We start from the raw sequence: 15,779 nt of genomic DNA, 5'->3' as shown, positions 1-15,779 counted from the left end.
GTGTACTGTATGTGTGTGTGTGTGTGTGTGTGCGTGCGTGTACTGTATGTGTGTGTGTGTGTGTGTGTGTGTGTGTGTGTGTGTACTGTATGTGTGTGTGTGTGTGTGTGTGTGTGTGTGTGTATATGTGTGTGTGTGTGTGCGTGTGTGTGTGTCTGTGTGTGTGTGTGTACTGTATGTGTGTGTCCGTGTGTGTGTGTGTGTTCTCCTCAGTGTCCCAGAAGCAGGCGGAGGTGGAGAACCTGGCGCAACAACTCCTCTACATGCAGGAGAAAACCGCAGAGCAGCGCTCTGACACCAGCGCCACGAGGACCGCCACGCGCAAAGCCGACACCACAAAGGGCCAGGCCGAGGACCACAAGCACAAGCTGGTGAGGAGGGTCGTACACAGGGCTGGAAGCTTTGCAAAATGAATATAATCGTTTCCAGATATCAAAGAGCTTGGCAGTTGTATAAAAAGTAGGGACATATAGGACCCTTTCACACCGACCTTGTTTGGTCCGGACTTTCAGACTTTTCAGTTTGAACCCTAATTACAGACGTGAAACTTCCAGCCATCCTCTCTTCTTCTCTTTCATCTCTTCTCCTCTCATCTCTTCTTCTCTCCTGTTCTGTCCTTTCATCCTCTCTTCTCTCCTCTCTTCTTCTCTCCCCTCCTCCTGTCTTCTCTCCTCTCCTCTCTTCTTCTCTGCTCTTCTTCCCTCCTCTCTTCGTCTCTCCTGAGTCCTGTTCTGTCCTTTCATCATCTCTTCTCTCCTCTCCTATTCTCTCCTCTCCTCTCATCTCCTCTCCTCTCTTCTTCTCTCCTCTTCTCTCCTCTCTTCTCACCTCTCATCTCCTCTTTTCTTATCTCATCTCTTCTTCTCTGCTCTCTTCTTCCCTCCTCTCTTCTTCTCTGCTCCTCTTTGTGAAACAAACAGCCCCATCCTAGTCCGACGAAAAGAGGCAGTTTCAGTCCGGATCAAACTGAACCATGGTTCTTTTCACAATGGTTTGAACCAATCACAGGAAGTTCGTCTTCGTCGTGTACATTTCCAGCAGGCTACATGCGGCTATCATAGGGTGACCATATTTTGAAACCCCCAAACCTTAACTCATTCACGGCCAGCGGTGTAAGCCATCCTTGTACTCAATCGGCCACCGCTCTAAGAGATAGGGATTTTCACTGTGCGTCATGGTCTTTGCAGGGCTATATCTATATTCTATATTATATGGAGACAATACTATGGCTCATTTGACATTAACTATCCATCGTTCAACATGTGAAAAATAATACATTTTTTCATGTATACGTTTGCGTGTTATACCGTGGTGAATATTGTATAGTTTCAGAGTGATCCTGGCTAATTCCTGAAAACGGCGCTATGGAGCAATATGTGAATTTTGCTAAAAGCGTTCACGTTGCTCGCCTGGACACGCTACTATCTCCCAATTCAAAAGTTAATAATAGGTATTATGTTTCATCATGAATGCATGAAAGGGGGGGGGGGGGTTGATGCTTTGATCGTCAGCAATGGCATACGTTTTGGAGTACGTTACATATGATTGTTTGCGATCGGTGTGAAATCATTGTGGGATCAAAGTAGGATTGATGTCATATAGTCCTTACCTTTACTAGGAGGTATCCCAAAAAGAATATTCCAATTGTCTGATCGCGATTTCCAGTATTGATGTCGATCGGGTCCCTGACTTGAAGTAGCACAAGATATGCCTCAAGTGTGCTGAACACGTTTTGAAGTGGTCGGATGAAGCGATTCACTTGGCTTGGTCTAAATTCTCCGCCCGGACCATATACGATGTAATACCCAGTGTGAAATAAGGTTTCAAAGGGTGGGCGATACTGCCACCTAGCAGGATGCGGCCGGTATTGCACTTTTGGGATTTCAGAATGATGTCCTATGGTAACACAGAGGTCAGTGACATTGCATAGAATAAAAAAATCGAATAAAAGAAAAAACGATGAAAACCCGACTATACTCGGGTATGGCGCTCAACCGCTGGCGAGATAACCCGACTATCATCAGGTCTGGCGCTGAATGAGTTAAATGTGGGTCAGTTATTGCAGAGGCTCAGAGCTCAGCACGCCTAACCAACAAACCTTTCAACACCACGGACAGCGCCATCAGCAGATGGAAAGATTGTGTTTTGTTTCCCAAAATCCACCAAAAAGTGTATTTGAAAAATATACAATAACACTATAGTAAACACAAAACACAAGGATTGCATTGGTGTAATATAACAAATATAATAATGTATATTTATTGATTACAACAAAACACAAGGTACTGTATCTGCACAGGTGCAGGCTGCAGGCTAAATGGCCAACTGTGACACAGACGTTATCTGCCATCTCTTTGTGGCCTATAAATAACTTCATAGGCTATAACATAAAAATATATAATAACGCTAGTAAACACAACACACAAGGATTGCATTGGTGTAATATAACAAATATAATAATGTATATTTATTAGGGGTGTAAAGGTACACGTATCCGTACCGAACCGAACCGTTTCAGTGTGTACCGTACCGTACCGAACGGCTGTGTCAGGGGCGTAATTATGGGGGGGGACACCGGGGACATGTCCCCGGCATGTTTTCAGAATGCAGTTAGTGTCCCGTGCACGATAATAAACGGTGACGCGACGTGATAGGAAAACGGCTGCTTGGCCATCTCTGAGCCATTGTCATGCAAAGTCAAGTAGCCAGGTGAGCACCCGGCGCTAAGTACCACAGCTGTCTTTGCATATCAACAACAGCCCAGTATTCAGGTGTGCTCAAATAGGCTACATACTGTAACACCCCTCCCCAGTTTGGTGTGAAACTGTGATAAATAGCGCGATCGCGATCTCTCTCTCTCTCTCTCTCTCTCTCTCTCTCTCTCTCTCTCTCTCTCTCTCTCTCTCTCTCTCTCTCTCTCTCACAGTGCTGTCCATAGTTCTGAAATAACAGTGTTGAAACAACAGGGTTGAATTCCGACGCTTGGTGCATAGTGTTGTCCAGTACCAACGCACTTGATCATTGGTTTTATGTAGTTGTCTTTTCATCAAGCTGATAGTGGTTTGCCTAGTCAACATACACCAGTGGACAGCAACTAAACCTCTGATATATGGTTCAGCAAAAACAAATGCTATAAGTTATGTTACAAAGGGTCAGATTAAACCGAATATATATATTTATTACTTGAGATATATTGTATAATATTTGTATATCGTCTGATATCCCTTGTATATTCTTTGTATATATACACGGAATATCCCTTTACCTAGGTACAGGCCAGACCATAATATTCGTTCTCCTATTGGACAGCGACCCCTAGGCGCCAACGGCCATACCCCCAATGGCAAGTTCAAAGCTACCGCTAAGACATGTCTCAACATGTCCAGGTTTGCGCAGTAATACGAGACAGAACTGAGGTTGGCACTAGATTATTCACCTTACGTATAAATACGTCGCAGGTGGATACAGAAGCACTTAGACCAAAACGTTGAAGCCTTCACCACGATACAACGTGCCGTGAAGTGGGCCCCTTTTGCCCCTAAATAGAGCCTTGAGAACCGCGTGCGAATAGATAGCTAAAGTGTCAGAGTTTAACGCTGTATCGTCGAGTTCGACTTATTCTATTGTAAAGTAATAGTCTATTATTTATAGTGTATCGTGCGGCTACCGTTCTACAGTGACCAGCATTACCACCGGTTCGTCGTACTCTAGCTAGTGCACTTATCCAGGCTGGGCGGCCTAAACTCGTGCCGCCATCCGAGGAGTCCTAGACGAGAACCGCTGGATATGTACACCGGAGAACCTACACCGGCGAATGCAGAGCCTTTTCCGGCTGGATTATATTGCTTTGGTACTGTGGCTGCTGGAGCAGAGAACCGTCTACCCCACTGCTGTGTGGGATCTACCCTGTGAGGAGCACCATCGAGCCCGCCTCTAGGACCACAGAGGCTGGCTAGCTTTCATCCATGCTGTCTTGCATACTGGAGTATAGCTGTTGCTTTGTCTACGGACCAAAGGATTATTGCACTGGCTCCTGTATCTGGAGTCTCTTTATTCCTCGTTGATCCAGACTTTTGCTCCCGAACATTCCTCTCCCCTGCTGGCTTACAACCGGAGGGAACCCCTTAGTATCTCCAGCTGACTACGAGTGTGCCTTATGTAATTCTTATGCTACAGGTGGTGTCAGTTATACCCATCTTAATATGCTCATGGACTTACGCTCTTGACCTACTTAAGTGTTCTTCGCCATATAAGCGCAATTCATAATTCTCAATTTGTAACCTATTTTTGCTGCTCTAATAATAAATACCTCTAAATAGAACTTTCTTTGTCAAGCCGTATTCTTGTGTGGGTGTTCACCAGATATACCGTGTACTGTATGGCCAGTAATTAAAGTACATAACTAAGTAGTGGTTTAATGATACCATACTCTCAATACAGTCAGGGAATTGTACCCCTCAGTTACAATTGGTCCTTTGAGCCGGAGGAATATCAGTGTAATATCTAAATATAATATTGATATTAACCATGGCCAGCGGTGAACACTCCACAAACGGCTCTCCTAAGCTAGAACGCCCGCAGCGCAGACGTCAGCCACCTCCTTACCTAGAGGACTACGCTGCCAGTCTAATACCTAGCTTTATACAGACGTTAAATGCGGAAAAAGCGGATAGTCATGTCATGTCAAACCCTAACGACCAGGCGACCTTGCCAGTAGAGACCCTAGTGGGTTCTAACGTAACTGACCAAGCTCACAGGGGGGACCAGGAGGGACATGACATGACTATACCCCCCGACAACGTCAACAGGACGGTCCCCGGAGAGCTCCAGGATAAAGAAAGCGCTCCAGGGACGGAACCCGACCCACTACCAGAAGAGAAGCGCGCCCAGGAGATAGACCTCCTCGGAGCGCGCCAGGAGAACGGATCTCCAACGAGCACTGTCAGAAGCCGATCACCTCCATCAGTGTCTTCCCCCAGCGAAGCGGACAAGATGCTGGCGCAGGCATTCATCGCCACCCTGGCAGCCTACACTGAACGCGATCGACTCCAAGCACAGACGCTTAGCGAGCGCGAACATTCTTCCATGGAACAAGAGCGCCTCCGGGCGCAACAGCTAAGTGAGCGCGAACACTCTACCATGGAAAGAGAACGCCTGCAGGCTCAACAACTGAGTGAGCACGAACAATCTGCAGACCAAAGAGAGCGCCTTCACGCGCAACTCCAAGCGCAAGCCCTTAGTGAACGCGAACACTCTGCAACCCAGCGAGAGCGCTTCCAGGCGCAGCAAAGGAGTGAAGACGACCGCATACGCCTGGAGACCAGACGCCTCCAGACGGAAGAGAATATTGAAAGAGGCCGCGCCGATGCCCAGCGCGCCGCCGCCGATGCACAGCGCGACGCCGCCAATGCACAGCGCGACGCAGCCCAAGCCCAGCGCGAAGCAGAGCGCGACCTCGCTCACATCAAGCGCGAAGCAGAGCGCGACCGGCTACAAGCGCAGATAATGGAGCAATTGATTGCCAGGGCGACACCCCCTCTCTCCGCACGGAGCTCCAGGGCATCGTCACGACAAGGGTCTAGGGCACCTTCCCCTACCCGACCAAGTGACACGGAGCCCGGCCAACAGAAAGAGCCTATCCACGTCTCCGAACCCCCTCCCCGACCGGTCCATGCGAGACCCAGCAACCGGGAAGAACCGGCCTATGCCGCCGAGAGACTGAATAGACGACTTCAAGATCTAGAAGACCTAGCAGAGGAAGAGGAAGAGGAGGAAGGTCAAGCCCACCAGCAGCATCGTACTCCACAGGACCAGGATGTCCAGTACAGCCCAGACTTTACCCCCGAGGCCCTGCGCTACAGACCCCCGACTCAACTCAGGGGTGAGTTTGACGCACAGCCAGCCCCGAGGAACAGCACCTGGGTACCCGGGCTTTGGTACCCACCAAGTACCAGCCCACGACGACACGTACGGGGAGACTCGCCCAGGAGGCCTCTCCCCCAACGCTCACCGATGTGCCAGCCATCCATGGCATCGTACCTTGGCACACCGACGTTCCCGGATTTTACGCACGAGGACAGAGCATAGTACACGGAATTACGGATGTGCTTAGAGACTATGATGTCCGACGTCCCTGATAAGTCGTACAAATATGCTATCCTCCTCAAGCACCTCAAGGTGCCCAGAGCGCATAATATAGCGCTGGCATATTCCAACTCAAGTACCCCATACACCGCGGCTCTAGTAGCCCTCGACCAGCGTTATGGACGCATATGGGACTACGTGATACAAGAGATAAGGAATATTGACCGTCTCCCCCCAGCCACAGACAATCGCTCATTGGATGACCTCTCTATCAAGGTACAATCCCTGGTAGGGATGCTGGGGTCCCAAAAGGAAAAAGGTAGAAACGAACTGTATGCTAACTCTAATGTAGAAAGGATATTAGAGAAGCTCCCTCCAGCCCGACAAGAGCGCTTCAGGCGGCAAAGAGACCACCGTGATCCCGACGGTCCCGAGCCATCCCTCCTAGACCTGGCCGACTTCCTCGCGAGAGAAGTCAGCAGCCTACGACTGGATACGTTCGTGCGGAGTGGACCAAGCCCCAGAGATGGACCTCGGAGATCCAACGATAACCACAGGCTGGTGACCGTCATGCACCAAGCCGAATCAGTACCGCGGAACAAGAACCACAACACCCCCTCGACGAAAGAGAAGTGGAAGATTGTATGCCAGTACTGCGAGAAAGAACATTGGCTGTCACAATGTGACACTTTCAAGAAGATGACCGCCGACGAGGTGAGTCAATGGATAAAGTCCAACCGCCGCTGTTACCGCTGTGCGCGCAGCCATATGGCAGCCGAGTGCCGCTTGAAGAAGAGGTGCAGCCGGTGTGACGGCGCCCACTTGGACGTCTTGCATGACAGCAACAGGAAGAAACTCGCACCCCCAAGCAGCACCAGAGTAAGCATCATGTATATTGACCCCGCCAGCAGCGGGAGCTCCCGAGTGCTCTTGAAAGTGGTCCGAGTGACATTAAGCTACGAGGACAAGGTCATGGACACTTACGCCGTCCTTGACGACGGGTCAGAAAAGACTCTCCTCCTCGCATCCGCTGCAGCCCAGCTGGGTCTGCAGGGGAGCGACGAAACGATGACAATTCGTACTATAAGAAGAGACCTGAAGACAATAAAGGGTGAAAACTTCTCCTTCACTATCGCAGCAAGCGGGCAGCCAGAGAGGCGGTATAGGATCACTAACGCTTTCACCAGCCAAGACATAGGCCTGTCGCGGTACACCTACCCCATCCCCAAGCTGATGGAAAAATACGTGCACCTGCGTCAACTACCTATACCGCTCATCGACGGCGCCACCCCGACCCTGCTCATAGGATCCGACCACGCACACCTCATCGTCCCAACGGACCGGGTCCACATCGGGCCCAGAGGCTGTCCAGCAGCAGTCGAGACCCGCCTAGGATGGACACTACAAGGCCCCCTCTCCAGGTCTCCCAACCGACCAGCAGCCACTCGCTGCCTCCACTCCCGAATGACAGAAGAAGACACCACCCTCTTACAGCACGTCGAGAGGCTATGGACACTAGAGACAATGCCCTTTAAGAACGAAAAGAAACACATTCGTTCCAAGGAAGACATTTATGCCATAGCCCTCCTCGAGCAGAGGACAAAGAGAGTCGAGGTCAATGGAGTGATGAGATACGCAACTCCACTCTTGAGGCGAGAGGGTATGCCCACCTTCCACGCCTCAAAAGAAGCGACGGAGCGATATCTACTGAACACCGAGCGGCGCCTAGCCAGAGACCCCGCTCAAGCCACTGTGTACCTCGCTGAGATTGACAAGCTAATCACAGCGGGACACATAAAGAAAATTGACATTCAAGAGGCCGATCAGACGACCGAATCATGGTACGTGCCCCACCACAAGGTCCACCACAAAGGCAAGGATCGTATTGTGTTTAACTGCAGCTACCAGATCGGATTACAAAATCTGAATAAAGAACTCTTGCCCGGTCCAACACTCGGCCCCTCTCTACTAGGCGTGTTGCTACGTTTCCGCCAAAACAAGGTGGCCATCAGCGGCGACATCAAAGGGATGTTCCTGCAGGTGCGACTAGTGGAAGAGGACAACCCCCTGCTGCGGTTCTTATGGAGAGAGAGGATCGGGGATGAGCAACCATCCATCTATCAATGGGAGGTCCTCCTGTTCGGAACCACATGCAGCCCATGCTGTGCTACGTTCGCACTGCAAAAACACGTCGCAGAGGACCCAGCAGCCGACGAGGAGGTCCGACAAAGTGTAGAGAGGAGTTTCTACGTGGACAACTGTCTGCAAAGCGTCTCGACGCCAGAAGAGGCCGAGGCCCTCCTACTCAAGCTCCGCGCCTCCCTGATCAAAGGTGGCTTTGATCTCCGGCAGTGGGCCAGCAGCGACCCTCAAGTACTGCGCAGCCTCTCCCCAGAGAACAAGGCAGCAAGCAGCGAGACCTGGATGGCGACCATCCCAGGTGAAGCCCAAGAAATGACATTAGGACTAGTCTGGCGCTTCAAAACAGACTCGCTCCATTATAGACACACACCCTTGACCAAGGAGCAGGGAAGGTCGATTTCACTACCGACCACCAGACGGAGTGTATACAGAACACTCGCCAGACAATATGACCCGTTGGGATGTATTCTACCTTACACCACCAGGGCAAAAATTATTGTGCGAGAGCTGTGGGACAAGGACCAGGGCTGGGACGACCCCATACCCGACCACCTTGCTTCCACATGGAGAGAGTGGGAAACAGAACTCAACTCGCTCCCAGGTGTCAACATACGCCGCAGCTACTTCCCACCCACAGTGCGGCTGGAGACGTGCCAGATGGACCTGCACGTCTTCAGCGACGCCTCCGAAGTAGCCTACGGTTCGGTGGCCTACTTGCGGGCCCGAGAGGAGGGAGGAGAAATACATACCGCCTTCATCCTGGCTCGTTCAAGGATAGCCCCCCGCAAGCAACAATCGATCCCGCGTCTAGAGCTCTGCGCAGCCCTAGTAGGAGCGCAACTCGCCACGTTAATCCAACGTGAACTCACCATCCCGGTGCAAAGAACAATCCTGTGGTCAGACTCCATGACCGTACTCACATGGATCCAGTCCGATTCGTGTAGATACAAGGTCTTCGTGGGAGTCAGAATCACAGAGATCCAAGAGTTAACAGAATCAGCATGCTGGAGGTACGTGGACACAAAACAGAACCCAGCAGACGTCATCACACGGGGAATGTCCCTGGATGACCTCACACGTCACAATATCTACAGTGACGGTCCCGAGTTCCTCAAGCTCCCGGAAGAAGAGTGGCCTAAACCCACCCCACGGGAGGCTAGTCAAGAGGAGGCAGAGATGAAGAAATCTATGTTCTGTGGGTTGACGCACACACCAGTCCCCACAGATCCCAACATAGACGACTGCCCCACCCTTGAGAGTGCGCAGTTAAAGACATTCCTGTGGCACCACCCTGAGGTTCCCTCCACTACTGACATTAATGCAGCTAATTACGAAGAAGCAGAACTCCTTCTGCTACAGCGAGCCCAAAGAGACTCGTTCCCCGACGAGCTAGACTGTCTGCAGGGATCAAAGCCAGTCCCGTCAGACAGCAGACTGCTCCACTTGGCCCCTGAGCGCGACGCCCATGATCTCATCAGAGTGGGTGGTCGTCTGAGAAGGGCCCCGGACTTAACGGATGACGTCAAGTTCCCTATAGTTCTCAACAGCCGACACAAGGTCACAGAGCTCATCATAAAGAAATACGACGAGGACGTGCACCACGCTGGGGCAGAGAGAGTCTTCGCTGAGATCAGACGTCGCTATTGGATACTGCAAGGAAGAGAAGCAGTACGACGCTTCCAGCGGACCTGTCTAGACTGTCGCAAGTGGCGAGCACAGCCCAGTATACCCAGGATGGCTGACCTACCCCCCTGTCGCCTCCGACTCGGCGACAAGCCCTTTCACTCCACCGGTATGGACTGCTTCGGCCCGCTGTATGTGAAGAAAGGAAGAGGGACGGAGAAGAGGTGGGGTATTGTATTCAAATGCATGACCACCCGAGCGATACACATAGAACTCCTTCCAACCATGAGTACGGACTCATTCCTTATGGCCTTCCGGAGATTCACAGCGCGGAAAGGAAAACCGTCTATATTATTGTCTGATCACGGGAAAAACTTCAAAGGCGGAGAAAGAGAGCTGAGAGAGAGCTTCCAAGCTATGGGCCCAGAACTTAAGACCCACCTCGCTCCCTCTCAGATTGATTTCCAGTTTAACCCCCCGAACGCCCCTCACTTCGGGGGAACCTGGGAACAAGAAGTACGTTCAATAAAGACAGCCCTGTACGCCGTGCTTGGGGCCCAGACCGTGGCGGAAGAAGTCCTCACGACAGTCCTCACAGAGATCGAGGGAGTATTGAACTCAAAGCCCCTCGGTTACGTCTCAAGTGATGTAGCAGATGTCGACCCAGTCACCCCCAACACTCTCTTGATGGGGCGGCTGGACCCTGCGCTCCCACAGACAGTGTACAGACCTGAGGAAGCGAACGGCCGAAGAATGTGGAGGTACAGTCAAGTATTGGCTGACAAGTTTTGGAACAGTTTCCTCCTCCACTATCTACCGTCTCTACAGACCCGCCAGAAATGGGTAAAAGAAAGAGACAATTTGACGGAGGGCACAGTCGTCATGATCATAGACCAGTCACTACCCCGAGCTATGTGGCCGGCCGGCCGCGTAAGCAAAGTGATCACTGGTGCCGACGGAAAGGTCAGAGCGGCAGAAGTGCTCGTCCAGGGACGGACATACACCCGACCCGTGGCGAGGCTGATAGAGTTGCCAAGGCTACCCGACTCCCTTAATGACGACCATGACCCACTGACTTTGTGAATTGCCCTACTCCTCACAACGGACATTGAGTAGTGGACAAGACGGTTAATCTGTCTCTGCTTATCTAATTAGGTGCGGACTAATTAGGAGGCGGCTGTTACAAAGGGTCAGATTAAACCGAATATATATATTTATTACTTGAGATATATTGTATAATATTTGTATATCGTCTGATATCCCTTGTATATTCTTTGTATATATACACGGAATATCCCTTTACCTAGGTACAGGCCAGACCATAATATTCGTTCTCCTATTGGACAGCGACCCCTAGGCGCCAACGGCCATACCCCCAATGGCAAGTTCAAAGCTACCGCTAAGACATGTCTCAACATGTCCAGGTTTGCGCAGTAATACGAGACAGAACTGAGGTTGGCACTAGATTATTCACCTTACGTATAAATACGTCGCAGGTGGATACAGAAGCACTTAGACCAAAACGTTGAAGCCTTCACCACGATACAACGTGCCGTGAAGTGGGCCCCTTTTGCCCCTAAATAGAGCCTTGAGAACCGCGTGCGAATAGATAGCTAAAGTGTCAGAGTTTAACGCTGTATCGTCGAGTTCGACTTATTCTATTGTAAAGTAATAGTCTATTATTTATAGTGTATCGTGCGGCTACCGTTCTACAGTGACCAGCATTACCACCGGTTCGTCGTACTCTAGCTAGTGCACTTATCCAGGCTGGTCGGCCTAAACTCGTGCCGCCATCCGAGGAGTCCTAGACGAGAACCGTTGGATATGTACACCGGAGAACCTACACCGGCGAATGCAGAGCCTTTTCCGGCTGGATTATATTGCTTTGGTACTGTGGCTGCTGGAGCAGAGAACCGTCTACCCCACTGCTGTGTGGGATCTACCCTGTGAGGAGCACCATCGAGCCCGCCTCTAGGACCACAGAGGCTGGCTAGCTTTCATCCATGCTGTCTTGCATACTGGAGTATAGCTGTTGCTTTGTCTACGGACCAAAGGATTATTGCACTGGCTCCTGTATCTGGAGTCTCTTTATTCCTCGTTGATCCAGACTTTTGCTCCCGAACATTCCTCTCCCCTGCTGGCTTACAACCGGAGGGAACCCCTTAGTATCTCCAGCTGACTACGAGTGTGCCTTATGTAATTCTTATGCTACAGGTGGTGTCAGTTATACCCATCTTAATATGCTCATGGACTTACGCTCTTGACCTACTTAAGTGTTCTTCGCCATATAAGCGCAATTCATAATTTTCAATTTGTAACCTATTGTTGCTGCTCTAATAATAAATACCTCTAAATAGAACTTTCTTTGTCAAGCCGTATTCTTGTGTGGGTGTTCACCAGATATACCGTGTACTGTATGGCCAGTAATTAAAGTACATAACTAAGTAGTGGTTTAATGATACCATACTCTCAATACAGTCAGGGAATTGTACCCCTCAGTTACAAGTTAGTTTTTTCTTCTTTTTTTTTTACTTAATTTTTATTATCTTTTTCAACATGTTGCATGAACATTTACATTACATTACAAGACAGCACAACATATGACATTACAGGTGGATAACAAACAGAACACAAGGTGTGACAAAAGGGGGGTCATGATTTTTATATTCAAGCACATTGTGGGTTATTTTGAATGATTGTGTCCAGGTGTTTTATTGTCCTTTAGGCCTGCTGCGAGTTGTTCCAGGTTTGAGTCCGCTAGCAGGTTGGACCAGTGGTTGAAGTTTGTTCTGTTTTTCCAGTTGAGTGATTTCTTTGGCCACAGTTTATTGCAATTAGGATGAATGTTTGGAGAGGAATGTTTTGGCATTGTGAGTGAGAAGAGGTCGCCTAACGAGAGAGATAGAAGGGGAGAGGGGGATACGTTTCTATCGTGATCATTATGCCTGACTGATGTTTTGGACTAAAAACAAGTGATCTGTTCTGCCAGGACATGTATGTGAAGCGCCTGACCAAGGACATGGAGAGGCTGACGGAGCAGACAGCCATGTACGACGCCCAGATCGACGCACAGTCGAAGGAGACGCAGGCTGCCAAGGAGGCCTTCTCTGAGGTTGGGACCAGCTACACTACTGCCTCGCACAGCGCTGCAGGCCTCTCCCACCACTTTCCAATGGGATTTCATTTGCTTTTTTTTAACCTTTGTTTAACCAATCAGGTCAATTAAGAACAAATTCTTATTTACAATGACGGCCTGGCGAGATGAGAAAAGAGCCTCTCGTAGGGTAACAGGGGAAGGGGACAAAAGAAATGATAAAATAAAGTAGAAAAGAGACATCACAGAGGTAGGAGAAATTATTAAAACACATCAAACAAGCAACCAAATACAAGGTGTGTAATACATGAAGCAGACAAATTACAGTTTAAAGGCTGGGTGACAGCTGTAGGTGTGTGTAAACTACTCTGCGATAGAGTCCTTAAAAGTACTAAGGGGGATCAATTTGGCCATTTTCTCCACTTTTGTCCAAGTCTTTTGCATCTCCAGGCTCCTGTGCAACACGACGGAGCGTAGAGGCAGAACAACAAATCCTGTTGCATGTGCGTCTGTCTTCAGGCCCAGATGGAGATGGACCTTCTGGCAGTGGAACGCAAGCAGCTGCTACAGAAGTGGGAAAGCAGCCTGTTGGCCCTGGGGAGACGAGACGATGCGCTCACCGCCACGGAGGACGCCCTACGGTGAGGAGGAGGAGGAAGGCCGGGGCAGATGGGTTGCCTGGGAACTAGCAGGAACACTCACGCTCAGGGTCAACGAACGGATCCCTACTGATAAACACCAAATGTATTGCGTACAGAAGGAAACCACAGAACAATGTACACAACACAATAGAAGTATGCATGCATAGACCTGTTCGCTGTATATGTAAGACTCAGTGTGCGCGCGCATCATCGGGGCAGAAAGGAACGTAATCCTGGTCAGACCAACGGGGCAGACTACAATATATTTGCATTTGTTAGCCATGCTAGCGATCTAAACAATCAATCCATACCAAAGCTAGATATGTAAAAGGTGAAAGACTCACACTCACAACCATGCTGATTTGTCAAAATTACATCCAGCCGTTTTCGTTTGAAACAACCCATAGTCAGGGCCCAGGGGATCGCCATGGTTTCCCCATGGTTTCCCCATAGAGCCCCGTCGTACTTCTTTTAGCGCAGCAGCTCGCGCAGGTCCGGGGCAACTTAGTCACATGACTCAGTTGGTACTGCTGATTGGCTCGAACACGGTATGTGTGTATACAGCGAACAGGTCTATATTCAGTATGTTTTCTCTTCACCCTCCCCTCCAGCAATGCCAAGCAGCAGGTTCACTCGTTGGACACTGAGATCGGCGGCATCCAGAAGTCCACCGTCAAGGAGGCGGAGCTGAACGAGCAGCTGACAGAGCGGCTGAACCGCATCGAGCTAGACTGCACCACCGACAAGAAGCGCATCAGTCAGAGCCAGGCCCAGCAGGAGGTGTTAAAGGCCCACTACACCACCTACTTCCGCACCCTGCAGCAGACAGAGCACACCCTCGCCAGGCTCAACACGGTAGGGGGGATGAGAGGCTTGGATTCAGCTCTTTCGCCACAGTTTTGTTGACTTAATTAATGTTAAAAAGCAAACATTAACAATATGATTTTACAATATGATTTCTGAGATATTTGAGAATGCAGATTGAAAGTCAGTTTGATATTGTATCACACTCCATACCATGCAGTCCAATAGATGAACATCGTCTGGATTTTCTGCTGCATGCCTTACAACCTCCCTTCTGCAACCACTCTCTTCCTCCTTTACCTGTCACCCTCCCTCTCTTCTCCACTTCTCCTCTCTCCTCTCCTCCTCTGTCCTCTCCCATCTCCCCTCTCCTCCTCTCTTTTCTCTCCTCTCCTCTCTTCTCCTCTCCTCTTTTCTATCCTCTCCTCCTCTCTCCTCTCTTCTTCTCTCCTCTCCTGTCCTCTCTTCTCTCCTCTCCTCTCATCTCTTCTCTTCTCCTCTCCTCTCTTCTCTTATTCTCTCCTTTTTTCTTCTCTCCTCTCCTCTCTTCTCAACTCTCTTCTTCTCTCCTCTTCTCTCCTCTCCTCTCCTCCTCTCTTCTCTTATTTTCTCCTCTTTTCTCCTCTCATCCTCTCTTCTCTTCTTCTCTCCTGTTCTCTCTTTTCATCCTCTCCTCTTCACTCATCTCCTCTCTTCTCTCCTCTCCTCTCCTATTTTCTTCTCTCTTCTCTCCTATCTTCTTCCCTCCTCTCTTATCTCCTCTTCTCTCCTCTCCTCCTCTTTTCTCTCCTCCTCTCCTCTCTTCTTCTCTTCTCTTCTCTTCTCTCCTCCTCTCTTCTCTCCTCTCCCCCTCTCTTCTCCCCTCTCCTCTTTTCTTATCTCCTCTCTTCTTCTCTCCTCTCTTATTCTCTCATCTTGTCTTCTGTCCTCCATTCTTCTGTCCACTCCTCTCTCTTCTCTCATCTCTTCTGCTCTCATGCTCCTCCCTGGCTGCAGGACAGTGGGGTTGACCAGGGGGAGCTGAGTGGTGTGAGGAGACAGTCGGAGAAGGAGAGCGCCAAACACCTGGAGCTGGAGGGGAATATCATGGCTCAGTTTCAGCAGGAACTCAGCCATGACCAGGCCGCCAAGTTATCCAGACGCCCCGCTGACAAGATGGCTTCCCTCAAGAAGGACAAGGTAAGGATGTAGTACTATATAACCAATATATATATAACCAATATATAACCAATGCCAAAAGCACCTTGATCTTTAGGTCACCTTCATTCTCGCAAGAATCTGTGTAAATAGGAATCAACGTTGATAATAATGAATCTGGTAAAAATGTCCACACAAAACTAGATTCCCATGTTGGACTTTGAGTATGACTATGACGGCAAAACGGCAGGTCA

General features: G+C 49.8%; 1 protein-coding gene across 1 annotated transcript in view; it reads left to right on the top strand.

Moving 5' to 3' along the window:
- ccdc40 (coiled-coil domain 40 molecular ruler complex subunit) overlaps positions 1-15,779 on the top strand; it is a gene marked incomplete at both ends in the record, with an annotated part of 61,118 nt that overhangs the window by 17,845 nt on the left and 27,494 nt on the right. The window contains 5 exons of the mRNA XM_084318355.1: positions 214-371; positions 12,839-12,961; positions 13,463-13,584; positions 14,196-14,439; positions 15,385-15,567. Coding sequence (XP_084174481.1) covers positions 214-371; positions 12,839-12,961; positions 13,463-13,584; positions 14,196-14,439; positions 15,385-15,567 — 830 coding nt within the window. The remainder of the gene's footprint in view (positions 1-213; positions 372-12,838; positions 12,962-13,462; positions 13,585-14,195; positions 14,440-15,384; positions 15,568-15,779) is intronic.

Source organism: Notolepis coatsorum (assembly GCF_963971535.1).
Source record: "Notolepis coatsorum genome assembly, chromosome: 7".
NCBI classification, from domain to species: Eukaryota; Metazoa; Chordata; class Actinopteri; order Aulopiformes; family Paralepididae; genus Notolepis; species Notolepis coatsorum.
Note: the sequence above shows the minus strand (reverse complement) of the source record. Positions and strands in the feature narration are given on the sequence as shown.